Here is an 18901-nt window from a genome sequence, read left to right as displayed (position 1 = left end):
CCCTACGAGTTCGTTATTAGTTGAAGTAGGAAGTTGCAGGGCTTGATTTTCGTATGTCCGCTCTCTCATCGGTGCTATTAGTCGGAGTGGAAAGTTGGAGATGGCTCGATGGGCGAGAGTTATTTCTTCATATACACCCGCGAATGTTACGAGGCAGTTTGTTATATCGCGTAATTATATTGCATATATACGCTCCTAAATTACCCCCCTAATCCCGCTTATAAAGGCAAATATATAACCGCGCCGGTTATAATTCAAAGACGGAAGGAGCGAGTCTCCGCTCGTAATCGCGATTAATGACGCGCGGGAATAAAGCTGCAATTTAAAATGCACTCGCGCATTTTCCGGCAATATAGCGCGCCATTATATAAGGATCTTCTCTCTCTCGCGCGCCCGCGCGCTCATCCTCTCATACATATTTCCATATCAAGAGCACTTGATTGTGGAGTTTATCGGGTTTCCCGGTACGTATAACGGCTCTGGAGAGCAGGCCGCGCTCTGTGCAATTTTTCACAACTCCGAGCGAGCTAAAGGACACATACGCGCACTACCTGGAGAGAAGCCTGCCCCGACATTAAGGGTAACGAATGAGATCTCGCGGCAGCGGCTGCTGCACTCCTCCTCCTCTTCCCACGAGGCTCGTCCTTCCGGCGAATGAAAATAAGTGTCCGTGCGGCTTCCTCCTCCGCGGGTATTCTTCTTCTTCTTCCTCTTTTTTCCCGACCCCATCTCGCGCCTTTTTTCGTGCCTTCTCGGCGCTTTTTTACACCGCCAAGGATGACAGCTCGCCTTCCCCCCCCCCCCCCGCCGCCGCGCATAGAGGATCTGGTTTCCTCTTTCTATCTCTCTCGGCGCGCATTAACTTCATCGGGAAGTCACGCTCTGAATAAGTACTCGAGCGTATCATTTTCCGCGCTCTTTCTCTCCAGTGGGCTTCTTTTATTCCGTTCTTCTCTTCCTTTGTGGCTCGGCCGGCCTTTATTCCCCGGCGACGAGCAATCGTCCTCTCTCGGTATATCATTATGAAGTGTGCGACTGCGGCTGCGAGAAAAAAGTTCTTTCAATTACGAATCTCACGGAATCTATTTTAGTTATATCTGCGCATTGTGCGCTGCGTTGAGCCAAGCTTATTAACGTTTAACGATGACGATATATCAATGTATCAGACTTTGTCGGACAAAATGTTGCAAACCCCAACGCAGGCATCGAGACGTCGTCCGCATCATAAGGTAGCTCTTGTTTTTCGCGTAATTATTTCGCAGAGTGCGCGCCCGCACGTCTGGCTCGAAAAATTCGTCGCAAAAACACATACGAGAGTCGCGGCCAAGCTCAAACGTGTTCTTCGTTCCTAGGCAACGCAATCAAATTGCATCTCTCTTTTTCTCTCTGTGCGGCGCGCGCGTTCTCCCCGCGGAGAACGTTATATTGCGCTTTTGCGCGCTCGCGGCGGAAATATTTAGCAGTTAGCCGTGGATTAAAGGAGCGCGCTAATTACGAAATACTGGGGACCGTTATTAGCAGGCGACGCACACACACAGCCGCCGCGCGGAGAGAGAGAGAGAGAGAGAGAGAGAGAGAGAGAGAGAGAGGGCTAAGTCCCTCGCCGCGCGTTATAATGCGTCCCTCTCTTTCTCTCTCTCTCTCTCTCTCTCTCTCTCTCTCCTTTTGCAGGCCGCCAGAGATTGGATGCGCGAATTTTTCCTTCTAATGCTCGACAGTCTCTCTTTCGTCGGTCTGCTCTCTTTGTCGGCACGCTTCTTTGTGTCAGCGAGTGTAAAATCGTCCAGCGGAGCACTCTTCCAAGCTGCTATACGTATATAAATGTACATATATGTGTGTCCGTATGTGCACCAGCGTTGCAGCGCCGCGCTGCTGTCTGTCTCTCTGACTGCCTCTCGCGTGGTACGTGTATGTCCAAATGACATTTTCAAGTGCGACGACTCTGCAGCGACTATAGAGGCTACTCTGTGTGTCTGCGTAGCGGCGGCGACTGTGAGTTCCGCCTAAAATGTTAATGGAAAAGAGAGAGCCGCTGCAGCAGCAGATGGACGCGAGGCCGACGCGCTCTCTTTTTCTCTCTTTCTTTTTTGTGCGCGCGCGCGCGCTATCCGAAAACGTGATTAAAGTGCACCTAATTTCTTGGCCTTTTTGCAATTACTTAACGTCGAATTAATAACGTAATTGCATAATTGAGTAATTATTTCGTTTTTTCTTCCCCGTCGTCGTCGTCGCTCTTGGCTCCTCGTTTTTTCTCGCCGCGAGTTGATGAAAAGCAGCGACGGCGCGCCTTCGCGAAATTATTGTTAATGAATAAATAAGAGAGAATTGGATGGAGGGAGAGAAAGAGAGAAAGGCCGCGCTAATGTACGCTGCTGCAGCGATGGCATGCAGGCGTGCACGAGGTTCGGTAGTATTAACTTTGGCGGATGTGTACGCGGAGAAGGAAAAAAGCGAAGGTTGTTAATACAAGCGGAATATTATACAGGCACTCGCTTTAATTGCGTTTGTGTTTGCGATGAGAAATATTCGCTCGGGGAGCATGTGTATACGTATACATTCTTTTCGAGCGCCGCCGCGAAATTTTGCGCTGGATTTTACGTAATGCATCGTGTCGGCGGTTGATGGGAGGAAGAATAACGCTGCTGAAGTTTCCTTGGCTGCGTGCTTTTTCGGCGATTCTCGCATGTTTCGGGAATAAAATACGTGTAGTTAATGTTGCACAATGTTTACGAGGCTATACGTGATTAAGCTCGCGTTATATGAACTTATTTAATTTAAAAATATTCTGAAAACGTTACCATCGCGGCTTGTGCGTTCGCCTGAAAATTTCATTGCAACTTTGAGAAGTGAATTAAAAATACGTTATAATTACGCGAAAAATTTAAATTATGCTCGTTCGGAGCTTTTTGAAAGTATGTTTTGATTTTCACGTGCGGGTACACGGTATGATTGAATACATTATTCAGAGTCCCTTTTTCCAAACAAAGGATAACATTCAGAAGCTTCCTGGGCAACACTGGATCTCTGCAAGAAATCGCTCACACAAATTACATACGCGCATCACCCAATAACCCAGCTCTGATCGTGGCGCACACCCCTCATACAGAGAGAGAGAGAGAGAGAGAGAGAGAGAGAGCGGCACACGTGTCCCTTTGGAATCCGCGAATATCGATGCAGCGCGAGCAGCCAGTGTACTGGTATATAAATGCACATACGCACAGAACGCGAGAAGCGCACGGATAAGCGGCGGAACACGCGCGCGATCTCAGCGCTTGCGTTCCGGCGTTTTAGGCCAGAAGTATGGGCTAATCTGGTGTATAAAAGCGATACCATTATCGAGCGCCGGCCAGGCTAGAGCTCCGGCACCGATACGTATATATACCCTGTATATACACACACACACACATCGCGCGCTGCAGGATAAACGAGCGCCGCCAAAAGAGTCGCTCGATCGAGAGAGAAAGAGAGAGAGAGAGGTGACGAGCTTTTTTTCCCCGGCCGTTCGCGTTCGGCCTTTTTTTTAGCTCTGCCTCTCGCTGTACTTGTTTTCGCGTTTGGGAGGCTTTTTTTCGTGTTTTTGCGGTCGTGCCAGCGGTCGCTTTTCGAGGAATGCCGCCCCTCGCCCCCACCCCTGTGTGTGTCTGTGTTTTTGTTTCGTGGGTGTATCATTTGAGGAGTTCTGGATATATGGTGTGCATTCGGTTATTGAGTTATCGAGTACTGGGCGTTTTTTTCTCGCGGCTGTTTCGCGGTCACGAGAGTGTATCCCGTGTGTATCGAGCTGCTGGAATTCGATACAAGTGTGCGCACTTCTTCGAATGTTACACCGTGAAAGCTCAAAGAGCTTTATAACACAACAACGAAGGTTCGCAAGCGCTCGTTGAAATTAGCGTAAACGCACTGTAAACGCGTAATCTGAAACAAAAAGGTCCCCGTCGTGAATGGAAGCCCGAGAGCGACAAAGGAAAATCGGCCGGAGGTGTATAAAAGTATCGGCATACAGTGTATAATTACAGCGACGATGCACTCGATCGCACACAGCCGGCGGATCATACTTGGACGACATTGCGCTGCACATATCGCCGCGCACAAAGAGCCAGTCTCTTTGGCACGCGGTGTATAGAGCGAAGCGAGAAGAGAGAAATAGAGAGAGAGAGACGTGCGGAAAAGCCCCGCGTGTATATGCCGGCACGCTTCACTACATTGAATACGCGCGCGTGTACACACAGGGAGAGTCTTCTCGTTCGATAAATCGGTCGTGCTTAATCCGCATATCCGCAAATAAAGGCGAAAAACGCGCAAAATAAAGCCATCGCTCTCGCCCACGCCGATTATATTCCGCTTGGCTCTCTGCCTCTCTCTCTCTCTCTCTCTCTCTCTCTCTCTTCGTGCAGCCTACAAAAAAATCTCTCAAACGGATTCGCCATTTTTTTCCTCCGGCTCTTTCTCTCTCTCTCGCCCTCGCCCTGCGCATTTCGGGGACGTAAAGAGCCGGCATATATATACATGCAGCGGAGCCGTAGTTAGGTGCAGCAGCCCGCCGCGCTGCACTCCGCCTCTCCCTTTTTTTCCCTCCTTCTCCCCCGCACACACACACACACGTATACCTTCAAAGCCGAAGGGAAGGAGCGCGTGTGTACCTGGGCCTGCACTGCGAGGGAGAGAGAAAGAGATGGGTACACACATCCACGTATAGAGAGAGAGAGAGAGAGAGAGAGAGAGAGAGAGAGAGAGAGAGAGAGCAGGGAAAGAAACGAGAGTGGGTGCAGTAGCGCGCAGCAACGCCGCGGCGCCGGTTTCCAGAAAGAGAGAGAGGCTGGATCGCTGTAATTTTTTCTGCCTCGCGTCAGCCGAGTTTAGCAAGGGAAATGACCTACGATATATTTCTAAGGGGCTTTTTGCCGGGCGTACAGCCGGTGAGACAGCGCGTTATCCGGGCCTGCCCTTCTCCGCTATACCTATACGTGTACCCACCCCCGCTCGCACACAATTACACGCACACGCTCTCGCCGGGCAAAAAAGAGCGCAGCAGCAGCAGGGAAAACAGAGAGAGAGAGAGAGAGAGAGAGAGAGAGAGAGAGAGTGTACGCAAAAAAGAGATCGTAGCAGGAGGTGGCGAGAGTACAGAGGGTCGCTCCTTCTCCGGGACTCCCCCTATATGCACGCTCTCGCGGACAATTTGCATTTCTCAACCATTAATCTAACCTCCCGGAGAGAGAGAGAGAGAGAGAGAGAGAGGGAGAGAGAGAGAGAGAGAGAGAGAGAGCTAGGTGTGTACTTTTTGCTTCGCCTGCAGCGCGTATAAGGGAAGAGGAATTTTTCGCGGAGGGCTCTACACACACACAGGCGCAGCCACGTGACGGCTTCTCCTACGGCGCGCATTCTTGAAATATCGCGGATGCTTTTTGTTTACGACAGGCGCTCGATGTGCTCAAATATTTGCGCTCGGCAAATGGCCAGCAGCAGCAGCAGTACCGCCCATCGCGTGCCCTCAGCTCTCTCGGAGAAAAAGGAGGTGCCGCTACGCGAGCTTAAGAAAAGCGCTGTGGATACACGCGTTGGTTTTTTATCTCCTAGCCGGAATGCGCTTTCGCGCTTGTTTAGCAAGCGTAAACAATTTTTCTCTGCGGCTCAGCTACAAAGGAGCTCGCGGAATGTTCTCGTATACGCGCGCGTGACAAGTCGCCGACGAATGTTTATACTACTGCTGTCTGTGTGTTTTTGCGATCCAGAGTATCCGAGCTGCTATGAGGGCAAATGGAATTAGATGACGTTTTCTTTATTAAAAATCGCTGCTCGCCTAGCTCTCTACCACGCGGGAAACTTACAATGTATATGAGCTTTCGAGAATATAACGATAATAATTGTTTAAAATTTTCCCCCCAGCATACGAACGCACTACGAGGAGCATTAATTAACAAGCTTGGCTCAAAGGCCCTTTAAAAAAAATCGAGCTAGCCGCGCGCTCTTGCTCCTCTTTCAGATAAAGCGACACGGCGTAATACAAAGTCCGCTGGGGGAAATTAATGACTCGCGCGCGTGTCAGGCGCAAGGAACGATTAGTAAGTCGGCGAGCTAGAAGGAGAAAGGGAAGAGCGATGACACATCAGCGCCAGGGAGCGCGCAAGTTCGGGGATATCATTTTTCAACGCCAGCCTCGTCGCTCAGGTATAACCGCACCGCGCCGCGATAACGCCTCGGCGCTTTTTGTGCCAAGGGATATTCGTAAGATTCGAGATAGCAGTGCGTATATCGAGTGAATTATGACGCTGTACTTCGAGGAATCGCGAGGTCACCGGGTCTTTGTTCCACTCGCTTACACTCACGCTCGAATCATCGGATTAAAATTTCAAGGCTCCCGAACGTATTCGCATCAATTTGCACGTAAATACAATGCCGAGAAAAGGCCGCTCGTGACCGCAAAAAATCCCTATACCTCTCGCCCGGAGCGCGAGCGAAAGAGAAAAAGCAGCGACGAGACCCTCATCCGTGCGGCGCGACACGCGATAAATCCGCGCGATTCTCTCTCTTCTGGCGAACCCTCGTCACACAGACTCGCGCGGCGTGCAAATGATCCTCGCCGAGGAGGCGGCAAAAATAAAAGTATGTACGAGCGTATACACGCAACAAGCAGTGCATGTAGCGAGCGAGAAAAGTGCAAAAAGCGCCTCGGGAGTACAGGAGAATCGGCTATACGCCTAATCCCTCGTTGCCGTCTAAGGACATCGCGACGCCGCCATTTTAACGGCTCGCCCTCGGCTGTACACCGATACGAAATAAAGGCGAGAGAGAGAGAGAGGAAAAATAAAAGCAAGCGCTCGCTCTCGCAGTCGCGGTGTAAATAATATATTTGCTGAAAGAGCACTCGTCGGCAGCCCCCTGCACAGGCGCGCTCGTGGGGTGTGTCTTACTGGGGTCGCTTTATACAGCCCTTACGTGTAGGTGTGCCAGAGCGTCGCTGGTAATTGCGTTTGTTGGTACCGGGGGCCATTTTGAGAAATGCCGATGATTTGTTATCCAGCTGCTCTTCCCGCGCTCGTTTTTTCCGCCGCGCGCGAGGGTGAGCACACGCAGTAGTATTGCACGACCGAGAGCTGATTAAGCTCCGAGAAGGGCTGCTTAATTGCGCAAGGCCCGTCGCGATTTTTGTACGCGCGGCAATGATACTTTGTCTCTTTCTCTGCTACTGAAATGTGCAGGTACTGCATACTGCGGGCAGCTCGTACGTACCAAGCGAAGCGCGAAACGTACGCTCTCTTTTTAGTTTTTTCTCTTCTCTACTTTCCAGCCCCGTCTCATTTATGCAGACGTCGTTTGCGCTCAAGTAGCCTCCGCCGCACATACATTCGGCTAAATAGTGCGGCAGCGGGTATATAGAGAAGCGAACCGAAAACGAGCGAGCCTGTCGTATTATACGAGCTCGGTGCGGGGGAGGAGACGGATGCTGCCGATATCGCGCCAATCGCTCTCGATTCAACAGGCGTACGCCCGTTATATAGAAAATACACACTATCTGTCTTTCTGCCGCTTCTTTTCATTCGCTCCTCTCGTAATACGCGTATACGTACGCGTTCCTCCGTTACTCTGGAGACGTCGCGCCGGGGCGATTTTCGTACTAATGAGAGGGGCTTGTTCGCGCTCGCCGCGACGGATGATGTGCTTTCAAGCGGTTTTAACGAGTGCAGATTGCTACGTACGAGTAGAGACTTTCTATCGTTTCCGCCCCCGCGGCGAGAGCAATTTTTCTCGCTACGCTCGAAAGAGAGAGAGAGAGAGTCGGGAAAAACGAGAGCTACTGCGTACGTGCGTAATTCGCGCAGTGCGAGCAAATTTTTAATTTATGCGGGAAATCCGGCGCGGAAATTAACCTCTTTCGGGGCCGAATTTTTTTCCCGCTATGCGTGTCCGCCGGAGAACTACGTCTTGCGCGCTGCAGAGAGTGACTGTACGCGTATACTATATGTATGCTTTTATACGCGAATTCACGCACGTCCGGTTTTTAATTAAAAAATTCGGCCCCGAGAAAGCCGCTGTGTCGTGCGCGCGGAGAGCTTGCGCGAGCTTTTTGAAATTTTAGAACGACCTCCCGGAACAGCGAGAGAGGGAGAGCATTTGGTCTTTGAATTATTCGCGGATTATGAAAATATTTTTTAGAACGACCACTACACACCGCGCGCTCCATTTTAGCCTCGCGCGCACGGGCTCCGAGTATAATAATATTGTTCTGAAAATTAACGCGAATATTTGTTCAACACGTCGCTCGTATTTTTAGCATCGTATGAAAACTCGCTCGCTCGCACGTTTGCGCGTGTTATACAGAGCAACAACTTTAACGCATGTACTGCACTATATACTTTGCGCGCGAAAAACTTATAAGAACGGCCTCTACAACAGGCGCCGCGCGCGTGCATGAAACACAGAGTGCGAGCGATAAAAAATTATCCAGACGAGCTTACATTTCCCCAGCGTCCTCTCGCTGTACATATATGTATATGTATGTACGGGTACGTAACCGTAAGCGGCAGCATAGCGGCGCTACGAATTTTCTCTCATTACAAACATTTTTTCCGGCGCCGCTTCAGTCGCGGGAAATAAAAGTACCGCAAGCGCTTTGCAACGGCTCATTTTTCCTCCCATCTCTCTCTCTCTCTCTCTCTCTCTCTCTCTCTCTCTCCTTTTTTTCATATATATTTTTGAATGAAAAAACGTCCTTTCTGCAGCGCGGTGGCATTTTCACGACCGGATGCACCTCGTCTAACCGAGGGAAACAAAGAGGATCACCTGGCGCGTTCTTTGAAGCACCGCTGAATTTGAGAAACGCGAGCGTGCAAGCTCTCGTCACGTTGTACACGAGATTTTGCAGCCTCTCGTCACAGCAAATTCGCAATCGTCCGCCGCTGCGAGGAAGAGTAGAGAAGAGAAAGAGAAAGACAAATACAGGCGGCAAAAAGAAAAGAAGAAGAGGAGCGACGAGAGAAAATGAGGAAAGCTTTACGACGAGTACGCCGCCGCTGCAGAGGAGAGAGAGAGAGAGAGAGAGAGAGAGAGAGAGAGAGAGAGAGAAAGCAGCGGTGGACCTGATAGAAATGACCGGTAATTTGTTAAAGGATTGACGTCTCGGAAATTGGATATTAAACGAACCCGCTCTAACGGCGAGTGCGAGCGAGAGAGAGAAAGAGAGAGTATATAGCTGCTGTGGGTACTTCTCTTTGTTTCCTCACAAACGCTTCTCCCCGCAGTACTATACTCTCTCTCTCTCTCTCTCTCTCTCTCTCTCTCTTTCTCTCTCGCTCGCTTCGTTCTTCGTTTTCCAATTTAGAGCCGAGTGCGCGCGAGCAAGTCAAGCATTCCAATTTCAGCTGCTGCCCTTCACTGAAATCTAAACGCCGGCCTCTTTGATATGGGAAGATTCGCTCCGCTGTCCTCCTCATCCTCCTCCAGCCCCGTCTTTTTTATTGCGGCGGATTTCGAGAATGTTAATCCCGATTTAGCCTATACCCCCCTGCGATGGTTATTCGCTCGCGTCCCTGGATACGCTCTCTGCGTGTATGACGGCGGAGGGTCGCGCGCGAAAGTCTCTCGTCTTCCGGATGATTTGTTTGATGGCGGTACATATGGAAGGAGCGTTCTCGGAGCTTTTTTAGGACCTCCCTTCTTTGTGAAGCCGAGTCGTAAAATTCGTCGGCGGGCTTTTGTATAAGCGTGCGATTGAATTTTATCCCGGAGGGGAACGAGGAATCGGCGGGACTACTTATACTACGAGGGGATCGCTCTCTGAATTTGAAATAACGTCGGCGCTTTTCTCGCGGGCCGCCGGTGTACAAAGCCGGCTGACGGACGAGAGGTTATCTGCCTGATGGTTTCTAATTAATTTTTCGACGGCAAGTGGCGCGTTCTCGGCTCGGTTGGACTCGAGTCCACAGCTTTCCAAGTAGTTTTACACATCGAACGCAGCGTATGTACGAATCATCGCTCGAGCGAGTATCAAACTCGATTTAAATCTCAACTAATAGCGGTCGCTCCGCAAACTTCGGACTATGCGCTCGCGCGAGCACGGAAAGTTCGATAAAATCGAATTACAATCTAAACTTTGGTCGAAAGCAATTTAAACGCACCCGTTATCCCCTCCGCCTAACGTATATACGCGCCGACTAAATAAATGCTTTCAGACTTCAGGAGTGAAAAATTCAATTTTCCACCGGCGTAAAAATAACACGACGCCGTCGTCATCGCTCCCCCCAAACAGCGCCGCGCGTCGTTTAATCATCCCGCTCGCTTTCTCTCTCTCTCTCTCTCTCTCTCTCTCTCTCTCTCTCTGCGAAAAAATAAAACGCTCGTCCGTTGATTTTCCTAATGTTGCCCAAATAATCGCGTCCCATCTCTCGACTGTGCCGTGTCCCTGTTTACAAATACAACGCACAGCCAGAGAGAGAGAGAGAGAGAGAGAGAGAGAGGGGGGGGGGCGATCGCTTAAAACTCTGGAAGCGGTGTAGCGAAAGATGGGGGTCGTATGCCGCCGCCGGGAAAAAGGGAAGATGGCGAGAGGGCAGGCGGCGACACCCTCGCCCCTTTGCTCGCTCGCTACGATGTTTCCGGAGCAGTCGCTCCCTCGGATTTTCCTAGCGCCGCAAGGCTATCCATCTTTCTCTCTCTCTCGCTTGCTCTCCCCCATGTGTCTTTCTCAGCGCTCTCTCTTTCGCGTTCACCAAAATGGCGAGAGAGCCAATCCCCGACACTGACAGCTTCACCCTTCTCGGAGCCGTCCGTATATGTATATATAGTATAGAGCAAGTACACACGTCCTTCTCTTTCCCGCGGCGTTCTCTCATTTTGTCTGTGCCCTGTGTGTACGCGCGCTCTCGCACAGGCGAAAAGCGAGAGCGGGCGAGCGAGAGCCGAGGCTAATTTATTCATTCGGTCCTTTTTACATCGCAGAGCAGCAGCAGCAGGCTAGAGGGAGGTGGGCGGCAGCTCGGATCGTACTTTCGGGACACCCTTTGTAAAAAGGCCGGAGCAGCAGCAGCAGCCGCGCGCAATGCTTACGGCGCGTAGCAACGTGTGCTCGTATTTACGTTGCTCGGTTTTCTCTACTCTCCCTCCCTCCGTTGCTTCGTTTTTTCTTCCTTTTCCTTTTGGATTTTCGTACGTGTGTCTGTGTGTGCGCCGCTGCAGCCTTCCTTCACGTGTCCCTTTTACCATCACTCGTTCCTCTTTCGCTCTCTTTTCTCCTCGCGCGTATACGTGTGTGCTGGCCCCCGCGGAGTTTTTTGTAAGGAGACTAATTTTTCAACGCCAGAAAAGAGTCCCGGGAGTAGGGGCTGCGACAGGCTCTGACGTGACCGACTACTCATTAGACCGCCCAGGGGGCTGAGCTCGCTCACACACGCAGAGGAACGGAGTGAGAGAGAGAGAGAGAGAGATAGAGAGAGAGAGAAATAAAATGAGCGATGTGTGTATCGCGAAAGTTGAGAGAGAAAGAGACGACGGTATGTGTGCAGGAGAGTTTGATCGATACTTGTTTGGACGTAACGATAAATGCGAACAAGCTTGCGGTTCGAGGTATAAAGTGTATGGCATACAGCGAGGACAAATTTATTCCCTCGCTCGCGAGCGCGACCGAGCGAGCGAGAGAGCGTGTACGGAGGTGTGGGTGATGCTTCTTTTATTTTTTCACTTTTCTGCGCGAGGGAAATAGATTTTATAGGATGAACGCGGCAGCGGCGGAGCTGGAATTTTTTCGACGCGTGACTGCTCGCGGGATATCTGGCGCTATACACACACCGCGCGTGCGAGTCGATTAACAGCTGACGAACGCGAGTTACTGTCCTCTGTGCATCTCGACTGCAGGTAAACTAATGAAAATGGAATTCAACTTTTTTCATCGACGTATCCGCCGCACACGTGAATTCCCGCGACACGATACACCTTTATTGCGTCTCTTTGTCGCGGACGAGTGGTACACGCGTGTTCAGTCAGACGAGCGTACAATAAACCGTCACGACTTTATAAAAAACGGGATAATCGCGAGACAAACGATTAATCCTCTGGCGCAGTAGTAGCTAATCTCCAAAGAAGCGGCCTTGGCACATCCTCATTATCGAGGCCACTCACAGGGATAGAGAGAGAGAGAGAGAGAGGCGACTACCGCTGCGTCGGCACGTGCCAGAGGCGAAGCTTCAAACACACATCGGGCATGTTTCTGCTTTATCGGGACATAAGCTAATATGATCGAAAGAGCGGGAGAAGCCCCGACGTACCGATAGACGTGCGATGCTGCCTTTCTGTACTACAGCTTGTATGCAGGTGCATATATCTATCTATACGTGTCAGGTGTCCGTGTGTATCGAGAGAAAGAGAGAGGGAGAGAGAGAAAAAAAGCGAGATAAAAGCGGGGCAGATATCGCTCGGCCGATCAACGCGCAAAAAGCGAAAGTTTGAAATTTGAATGGACGGACAAGGCTGCATTTTTGCCTGGCATACTTTGAGCCGACAAAAATTTCGCATTTCGCACAAAGAGCACACAGCCGGCCACTACTCGTGATCCATGTGTGTGTGTGTGTGTGTAGTTCGGAAAAAAACAGGAAGAGAGGGGTGGAGGATCGATCGATTATTATCGCTTTTACTTTCCGCGCGCGGTATGCGCGCCAGCAGCGGAGGAGAGTATATAGGAAGCCCACACGCGAGCGAGCGCTTTAACCATGCTCGATTAAAAAATGCGCATCGGCAATCGAGTTGCCGCTATTTGCAGTCCGATTTCGTTTGTTTGGGGCGCTGACTCTCGCCCTCTCGTTGTTTTCGGTTTCGATGCAGCTGAAGCGAGATAATTTTGTCAATTTTAATTAAGCTCCACACAGGGCTGTGTGCGTGTGTGTGTGCAGGACCTATTTTTGCTCGCTCATCGCGGCCTGACCTTGTATAAATTATTTTTATTGCTTGCGCGGGCGCTCGAGTTAAAGCTCGATTTCCGATCGATGACAGGGGATATTACGAGGCTCGTTTGTTTTAAAATAACGCGATGTACTCTTCCGTGTATATAAAGTTCGATTGATGCGGAAAAAACAGCTGTCCTGCTGATGCAGCGCGTTAAATCGTTATTGATCGATGCATCGTCCAGCGAGTGAGTGTAACGGCGTTACGCGCTCGGATATTTCGTCGAAAATTACAATGCTAATTGATCGATACGCTCGTGATGCGGGATGAATAACATTATCAAGCAAGAATGCTCGCCCCGTTACATCATCCCTGCTGCGCTCTCTCTCGGGAAGTAAAAACAGCCCCCTTTGACGAGCAGCCCATAATGCGAAGCGTCAGCCGCAAAGTCCTCTTCGTATCGGTCAATCCGCACGTTAAATTCCTCATAAGTCAGTGCAAAAGCAGCTCATTAGCGAGCAGATAGAGCCGAGACCTCTGTTGCATCCCCGCGTGTATGCGTGTCTACGTGTGCGCATATAACGTATAGCAAAAAGTGTGTAATGCTCTTAACGCGATACTCAAAAATAAATTCCCAAACGCGGCGGCCGGCGAGGCCGGCGAACCTTATAAAAAACTTTTCACGTCTAAATCCCCCGGTTTTACGTAACGTAACAATATCGCATTTTAAAAGCCGAGCAAAAAAGCTCTCTCCAACTGCGCTGCCCAGCAGCAGCACCGGCTGCGCAAAACAGGGAAAAAGGAAGCCCGCGACAAAAGCACTGCAGACAGAGCGAGAGAGAGAGAGAGAGAGCGAAAAATAAAACTCCATATATGCATCCCTGCACCCACACCCCTGCGTATATAGCGACGGCGGGGCATTTCGTTTCCGACAAATAAGCGCGTAGATGCTTAAGCAGATAAACTTGCAGATGAGACTTGCACGCGCGTTGCCAGAACCGGCGAACAATAGTGGTTTCATCGTCGCTCGCGCGACCTATAACAAAACGCATGTAATCTGCATACACCGGCTGTGTCTGCATACATGCATATATATACATATATATGTGTGTGTGTGTGTGTGTGTGTGTGTTGGTATACGTCCATGCATGTACACGTAAACGCACGTAGCGAAAACGCGAGGAGGAGGAGGAGGAGGAGGGGAATGATGCCGCGGTCGGCTGCTGTTTAACGAGTAACCTAAATCGCCTGTCCCCGCGCCCCGAGAATCCATTTGCGATACGCCGACGACGCGACAAAACGAACGGAGCAGATACGACTTCGGCGACTGCTGCTGCTGCTGCTGCTGCTGTCGCTGATGTTGCTAGTTGGAAGCCAGCTTCATTTGTCCTAACAGACGGAATGGAGCTTTCAGGAGTTTAATAACTCTGTGGGTTGCCTGCTCACGGGGGGAATGGGCCGAGGCATTATCCTCGCTGCGGTATAATAAGATACACAGCGAACAAAGCAACTATCTGGGCAGGCAGTGAGCTTCGTGTCTGACCAAATTCGATTCTACTACTGATTAACGAGAACCAGCGGTTTCTTTGATCTCGTAGATTACGTGCAGGGCGAATCGGTTATTCCGAAAATATACCAGTATATACTTGCGAAGCGAAAATTTCCGATAATGAGCAATATCCCAGCGATGCGGCTAATAGCCGGCTGATCGCTGCCTCGAAAGCAATCTTCTTAAACATATCAATACGCTTTCGGTGGCTCCGGTCGAGGCGGCTGCAAACAAACGCGCCTTTTCTTCTTTTTTTCCGAGCGCGCTCACATACGGCAAAAAGAGCTGCGTGTAGTGCGCGAGTCAATAACCGCAGCTAGCCGAAAAAAGCCGGTAAAACAAAGAAACGAGTAAAAGCGATACAGAGAGAGAGAGAGAGAGAGAGAGAGAGAGAGAGAGAGAGAGAGAGAGAGAGAGAGAGAGAGAAAGCTTGACACCATATATATTTATTTCGAGTCAGGTGCACAGGGCAGAAAGAGAGAAAACGAGCCGGTGCGAGCGGAAATAGCTTCGCGTCTCGACCAGGAGAGCGCGAAAATCGAAAGCGAGCTTTCTCTCTCTCTCTCTCTCTCTTTCGCTTCGATATGCATCGTGCATTTGTTTTCCCTCTCTCTCTCTCTCTCTCTCTCTCTCTCTCTCTCTCTCTCTCTCTCTCTCTCTCGCACACACACTCCGCTCTGCATACCCCTTTCGGTATACGGGGGGCGAAAAATCGCGCGATTCGAGCGAAAAAATGCGCCCGCGACCGGAAATCGAGCCTCGAGACTAGCCGGCGTTCTGCTTCACCCTCTCGTTTATCGCTAAACGCGCGCTGCTCCTCTCTGCCGACTTTCTCCATATCCGGTCGGCGCTTCTACTTGGTCTTTGGAATTCGGCCCGGCTCGATCGAGAGCTACGGAGTATATAGAGGCGCGATTGAAAAAGAGAAGAGCTCCCTCTCGTAATGATGGTTACGGCAAGGCCGCGTCCATATCTCTTTCTCTCGCAGTACTTTCTTTTTCCCGCTTCCGTTCTCTGCTCTGCCCCTCTTTCATCTTCTTTGTTGTTCGCTTTACTTTGTCTGTTTTTTACTCTCCGCGGCGCGTCTCTTTGGCTTTTTCCTATTCGCTCCGCAGGCCTGTAATAGAAGAGCTTATTTCCCTTGTTTCATCGGCACCCCTTTTATTAATAGCGCGTATACGCGTCCGCACTCGACTGCTGCAATTTCGCCGGCGCGCGTTTCGTTATTACAGCTCTCTTATCTTCTTCTTCTTTTCTAATTAGTCATTTTCCTCGAGTCCGCGCTACGGACTCGCTAATTCTACCGGCCTGCACGCGGAGCATTCTAATTTCGGAGATAATACCAGCGAGCATTCCCCGCGCGCGCGAGTCCTTACGTTTGCCTACTTTCCCAAAAAATGCCCCCCTCTCTCTCTCCCTCGCTTCTCCAGCAGCTCCCCCACCCTCCCATCCAGCCAAAGTTTCGCGCAGCGAGTTTCGAGCGCCACTTCTCTTTCTCTCCGCGCACATCCCTCTCTCGCTCTCGCGCCGCTCACACGGACACACGCAGACAAAGGGCTGATACACAGCAAGGCACGCATAGCTCGAGTAGTGGTAGTGGCGAACGAGTGCACTAGAGAGAGAGAGAGAGAGAGAGAGAGAGAGCGAGGGCGGTGCTTTTGCGCGCGAAGTTTTCAACGAATAAGGCGCCGTCGCGCCGACGCATTGCCACGCCTACGTGCGGCGGCGGTGGCGCTGCTGCGACTCTGCGTCTGTCTCTCCGCCGCCGGCAGCGATCGAGAGCCCTCACGCACGTATGTACACACTTAAGCTCGCTCGCCTTCTCTCTCTCTCTCTCTCTCTCTCTCTCTCTCTCTCTCTCTCTCCCGCCGGTATCCCTCTTTCTCGCGTAATCAATGGACGAGGGCTGCCTCTTTCTCTCTCTGTCTTTCTTGAGCGTGTATGTGCGCGAGCTGGCCCCTTTGTGTTTTGTTGATTCCGCTCAAGCGCAGAGCGGCGCGTCAAGGAGCGAGCGGGAAAAAAAGAAGCAAAGGAGGAGAGGAAGGTCGCGGATTGGCGCACGGCCTCGGCCAACCTACTCGAGCTCCTCTCCGCTCCCGCTTGGCAACCGAGAGCTGCTCGCAGCTCGGCGCGGCTGTGCGCGAGAGAGAGTGAGAGCTTGCAAGACACGAACGGAACTCAGCGCACAGATATGAATGTGAATGGGGCTACGGCCGACCGAGACACACATATTTCGGGCCAATCGAAGAGATCGAACCCTGCCAAGTTCAACCATCCCGCTGCGCCTCCTTTTTTTCTGCCTCCGTTTTGTTTATCTTGTATTCGCAGCGGGGAAGTGGGTCAAGTTTTATGGCAGAGTTACACGCGTCTGAATCGCGATTGGGGGGAGGCAGCGGAGATCCGCCGCGCATTGACTACGGATTGAATGGTCGTATATAGTGTGTAGTATGCCACCGATTTGCTACCCCCGGCGTTTTGAGGAAGGAGAGTGAGACTCGTGTTTATCGGGCTTTTGTCGGGTAGCGGATTTTTTTTTTTTTTTGCAAGCTCACACGAGCCGATCTACGCTCGGCTCGCTTTCATTGAGGGATCCGCTCGCGCGAGTGCCGATGGTTAATGCGTGCGGCCGCTCGTGAATTGGGTTACGAATGCGCTTTGGAAATTTAATTTTTCATCTCTCTCTCTCTCTCTCTCTCTCTCTCTCTCTCTCTCTCTCTCTCTCTCTCTCTCGAATGATCAACAAGTGAGTTCATTGACGCGCTTGCGGTTGTACGAACGGAAAAGTACGCGAGTTTCTGACCAAAATCGATCGATACCACTTGCGAGTGAAAAATTATCAACATCGCGCTCGCATCTCTTGTTGACGAAAGCCGACACCTCGCGCGCGACCGAGTAGTGCAGCTCGTCTGCGGTCAGCCATATCCCATCGGCCGTTCCTCCAATATCGCACCTTCAATTTGCAACGCGCGCGTAATGTCGTGAATAATAATTATCTTTGCCCTCCTCGGGGAAGCTCTCGCGCATATAGGAAAAGTTTCATTTTTCCGTAGCTGGAGCCGTGCGACAGCGCAGCTGCTCACCGTGCGCCGCGGCTGATCGAAAATTTTCATCGGAAACTCTGTCCCTCTCTCTCTGCCGTGCTGGCGAGAGCTCGTCATGTTTGCTCGGCCGTCAGTCCGCCGCGAGCTTATACTCCAGGATGTATGAGTTTGTCGAATTAGCAGCGTGTTTAATCAAGCGCGAGGATGATCCTTCTGGCGCCGCGTCGCCGAGCAGACAATAACGATCTATAGCTTTTTGACGATTCGTCCCCGACGTATTTGCCGGCGCGCGAGCAATATTCCCTACTACTGCTGCTCCTCTCGTCCCCGATAAAATTATACGCCCGGAAAATTCTATAATTCATTATATCTAGGATTATTAGATACACACCCTAGCTGCAGCTGGGCACTTTCCGATGTTTTTTAGCCAAGTTTTTTGGGAGAACCAGTCGGCCTGCAGTGCGTGTAATTTATCGAGAAAGAGAGAGAGAGAGAGAGAGAGAGAGAGAGAGAGAGAGGGAGAGGGAAAAAGGGGAAAGAGAGAGGACGAACCGAAAAAATTCAGAGCATTGTTCGCGATAATCCGCCGTTAGGCGCGAGTGCGTTGGGTATATAGCGCGCACTTTCGGCACGCGCGGATCGAGGGAATTTTTAATTTGCATTATTATAAGAAGATTCTTTTCGAGAACTTTTTTCGCTCTGATGAAGTGAAATGCACGGAAGGCGCAGGAGAAAAAAGTCCTGCTTTTTCATATAGAATCAAGAGGGGATGAGAATAATTTGTTCCCTCGGTATAATATGTTCCCCGCGATAAAGTTGATACGTTATCCGAAAAAAATTCTAGAATTATGAAAAGTCTCTGATTATCCTCGTTCGTTATCGCGACCAAAGTGTACTTTCGGTATAACATCTCCCACGCTTCAACGTCGTTAAATTTCGCGATTCGTCCGAAAGCTTTCATTATTTCCGAAAGTCGAAGCAGCACGCGGATTCCTCACCACCTCATTACCAATTCCCGGACAAAATCTCTCCACCCTTCACTCTCTCGCCTGAATATTAAAGCTCGCTCGCATCAGCGTCCGAGCAACGAGTATAGTGCTGCTGCGGGTAAAAATCGATTTTCGCGCACAAAGTTGTCGGCGCGTGTGAATCAGCGCGACGGTGGCGGCGCGAGACTTATGCGCGCGGAAAATTTTCAGCCGTAGGCGAAATTTCGTGCGAGCGCCGCTGCGCGTCGATCTTTCATCAGCGGATGACTCGACGAATTCAGCGAGCCTGAAAAAGTGCTGCCGGGCGCAGCAGCGCGCCGTTTTTTCCTCTCGCCCGTTCGCTCGCCCGCAGAGAGCGAGACTTGAATATTTTACCGGGTGGAAATTTTTTTGTTAATTTCGCGTCGTCCTCCTCTCTCCCTCCCGCGACGTCATTATGCGCGCGGATATGT

General features: G+C 50.9%; 1 protein-coding gene across 3 annotated transcripts in view; it reads left to right on the top strand.

Moving 5' to 3' along the window:
* The window catches only part of LOC100678558, a 223353-nt gene that overhangs the window by 163525 nt on the left and 40927 nt on the right, over window positions 1–18901 (top strand). Inside the window, exon 5 of one of the 3 annotated variants that reach the window (XM_031929508.1) lies at window positions 8721–9268. The exons of the other annotated variants lie outside the window; for them this stretch is intronic. Within the exon in view, the coding sequence (XP_031785368.1) occupies window positions 8721–8808 (88 nt within the window). The 3' untranslated portion in view covers window positions 8809–9268. Of the gene's footprint in view, window positions 1–8720; window positions 9269–18901 lie in introns of those variants that run through there. 3 annotated transcript variants of the gene reach the window in all.

The sequence above is a fragment of the Nasonia vitripennis genome, chromosome 4 (genome assembly GCF_009193385.2).
Source record: "Nasonia vitripennis strain AsymCx chromosome 4, Nvit_psr_1.1, whole genome shotgun sequence".
Taxonomy (NCBI): domain Eukaryota; kingdom Metazoa; phylum Arthropoda; class Insecta; order Hymenoptera; family Pteromalidae; genus Nasonia; species Nasonia vitripennis.
The sequence above is the reverse complement of the archived record's forward strand: the minus strand, read 5'-3'. Positions and strand labels throughout refer to the sequence as shown.